General features: G+C 56.8%; 1 protein-coding gene across 1 annotated transcript; it reads right to left on the minus strand.

Annotated features, from left to right (window-relative positions):
- Positions 1-3: 3 nt before the first annotated feature.
- Positions 4-2,635, minus strand: LOC114023147 (protein FAM71C-like; the record flags this gene model as incomplete). The annotated part of the gene is made up of 4 exons (XM_027835670.1): positions 4-612; positions 1,101-1,365; positions 1,787-1,995; positions 2,468-2,635. Coding segments are annotated over 4 exons (1,251 nt in total), but the record flags the coding sequence as incomplete, so codon positions are not given.
- Between the last annotated feature and the right edge of the window lie 5 nt (positions 2,636-2,640).

Here is a 2,640-nt window from a genome sequence, read left to right on the forward strand (position 1 = left end):
GTCCCGCTCACTCATGTCGCCCTCGCTCTGCAAGCTTGACACCAGGGGGTACTCGGGCCTGAGCGGGGTGACGGTTCCTAGGCCCGCCACACTCCCAGCTCCAGCAGAGGCCACACTCACGTGGCCTGAGGGCGTCAGGCTGCCGGTGCCTGCCGAAGCCATGATCACCGAGTCTGGTGACATGCTGGCAGCGCCAGCCAGCATTAGACTAACACTGCTGGCAGACACGGTCTCTGTTACCTGCCCAGTTGCAGTCCCAGCCGGGGCTACACTTACGCCAGACCCCTGGCTGCCTGCTGTGGCTGTCCCCATCCCCGTGGGGGCCCCAGCCATGGCCTTACTGGCAGGACCCCTGCTGGCAGCAGCTGCTACTACAATGCTTGGGACAGATGGTGTACTGGGAGGGGACACATTGGGCACTCTTTGGATGGTATAGTGATGGGGCAGCAGGTCCTTCTCTATGCCTGCTGTGCTAGGGAAGCCCTTCCCGGCTGCAGCCGCCATGATTATTTCCGGCTTTACTTCCACCTTATCCTGGCCAGGAATGTGAGACAACACATGAAGACTCTTGATACTTACTTTATCCTGCTCCCCTTGGCTGTGCAGAATAGGCTCCCGGGACTGGGGCCCATAGTGCGAGGGGCAGAAGAGGAAAGATCGTAAAAGGCGGGCCCGGGGCAAGGTCAGGTCATAAACATCCTAGGGTCAGGAGCCATCCTCCTACCCCATTAGATTGGAGAAGGAAACTGAGGAAGCCCCAGGGAATTCCAGGACATGGAACACGTGTGTCTGTTCTAGTGTGTTGTGAGCGTGCATAGGGTGGGGTGGGGGGACTGATTCCTAAAAGAAGGCACATCTTTGCCAACCCTCCCCCATTTTCCTAGCCAGGATTGGGGTTGGCAATCAAGGCCTCCTTCCTTCTAGCCTGTGGACCCTAGGGCAGAGGCCTGTCATTGCTGAAAGGGTTGGGCCTAGAACACTTCATCAAATCGTTCATCATTTCCCCCTCACCCCCATTTTCTAGCATAGGTGATTAGAGAATATAGCAGAGTGATGAGGCCCTCAGAGGCACGCAGGCCCAAATTGGGTCCTTCTGTGGCTCGACTCATAGGAAATTTCTCTTTGGCTATGAAAACAGGCACCTCGACCCCATCCCCAGCAGGGATGGCATGGGTGCTGCCGTAGCCCTCAGCAGGTGGCCGAAGGAGGTAGATGAGCTTCTCCCAGTAGGAGAAGATGTCTTCCATGGCATTGGAGGGTGGGCAGAGCTGTAAGTAGAATGATCTCCCGCTGGCCAGTTTCAGCCGAAGCTGCTGCTTCTCACGGTCATGGACAGAAATCTTCACAAACTCCAGGGGGAGTAGCCTGTAGCCCATCCCACCGAGGGAAGTAAGTACGTTCCACAGTCTTCCCTCCTTCTCCTCCAACCCCCACCCTCCCCATCAATTCCCCCTCAGCTGCACTGGCTGCCTGAGACTTTGAGTGGCCTGGTCATCGGTTTGTCACACTGGAGGTGCAGGCTCTGCTTGGAGCTGACACCTCATTTTCCAGGTGTGAGAGAGAGAGATGGAAATGGGGGTTCTCTTCAGAAGTCCATGGATTTTGAACCCTTGTTCCTTGACCTAAGTCCAGTTACTCTCTAAGTGACTTTGTTAAGATCACGTTGCCTGGCATGTTTGGTAGGATGGTTATCTGAGCTCAATGGTTAGAGCTCATCCAAGTTGAAAACCAGGAGGTTGAAATGCTGTTCCGGTAAGGGACAGGCCAAGTGCGATGGCTGGCTCACCTGGTCAACTCCAGGGTCTTTGAAGAGTGGGGGTGCTGCATCTTGCTCCTGGAGCTGGCCTCTGGACGGGGCTGATCCTCAACATACGCCACGTGCCGGGCTAACAGCATGACATTGGGCAAAGGCATAATCGGGCTGGTGGACGCAATGCCCACGGTCACCATGCATGCCTGGTTATGCATGCCAATCATTTCCCCTCTCTTGCTGATCTGCAGTGGGGAAGGGGGAGGAAAATGAAGGGAAACGTGGCAGGGAGAGACCAGGTGCCCACTTCCATAGAGCTCTCCCCCTCCTCTGGATGGACTGGAGGCAGACGGACACTATCTAAGACTCATGGATGATCAATCCCTCGCCAGGTTCAAACCTACCTCACGGCTGGTTGGTATCTGAGGCCTCTCTTCCCTCCCCACCCCATTCTCAAGTGGAATCCTCTCAGACCCCAACACGTCCTGCTCCACCAAGTCTTGTTATTCAACCCCCAGGCAGATCTGGGATTCGTGGACCTGTCTCACTCAGACCCCAAATGCTGCTGCTGCGGCCGCCCGCCCCCCAATCAAACTGGGAGCCGGTGAGTGGCCTAGCGCGGCACGGGGAGCCTGGGAAGGAGACAAGCTTGGGGCCAGAGCTAGGGCAGCGGGACGGCGGGGGGTGGGGGGGGGGGATGCTTTCCATGGGAAGCACCTGGATGAAGTCGCTCTCGAACATGGGGGCGTACTTGAAGGCATAGTATTCCCCTTTGTACAAGTGCTTCTGCAGCTCCCCCATGGATGTGTTGAACATGCCCACAGCACACCCACTGGCTGCTGCGTAATAAGGGAGCATAGACTCGCTGCTCACGTTCCTGCCTCCCCTTC

Source organism: Vombatus ursinus, unplaced genomic scaffold (genome assembly GCF_900497805.2).
Source record: "Vombatus ursinus unplaced genomic scaffold, bare-nosed wombat genome assembly UNPS02004382.1, whole genome shotgun sequence".
Taxonomy (NCBI): Eukaryota; Metazoa; Chordata; class Mammalia; order Diprotodontia; family Vombatidae; genus Vombatus; species Vombatus ursinus.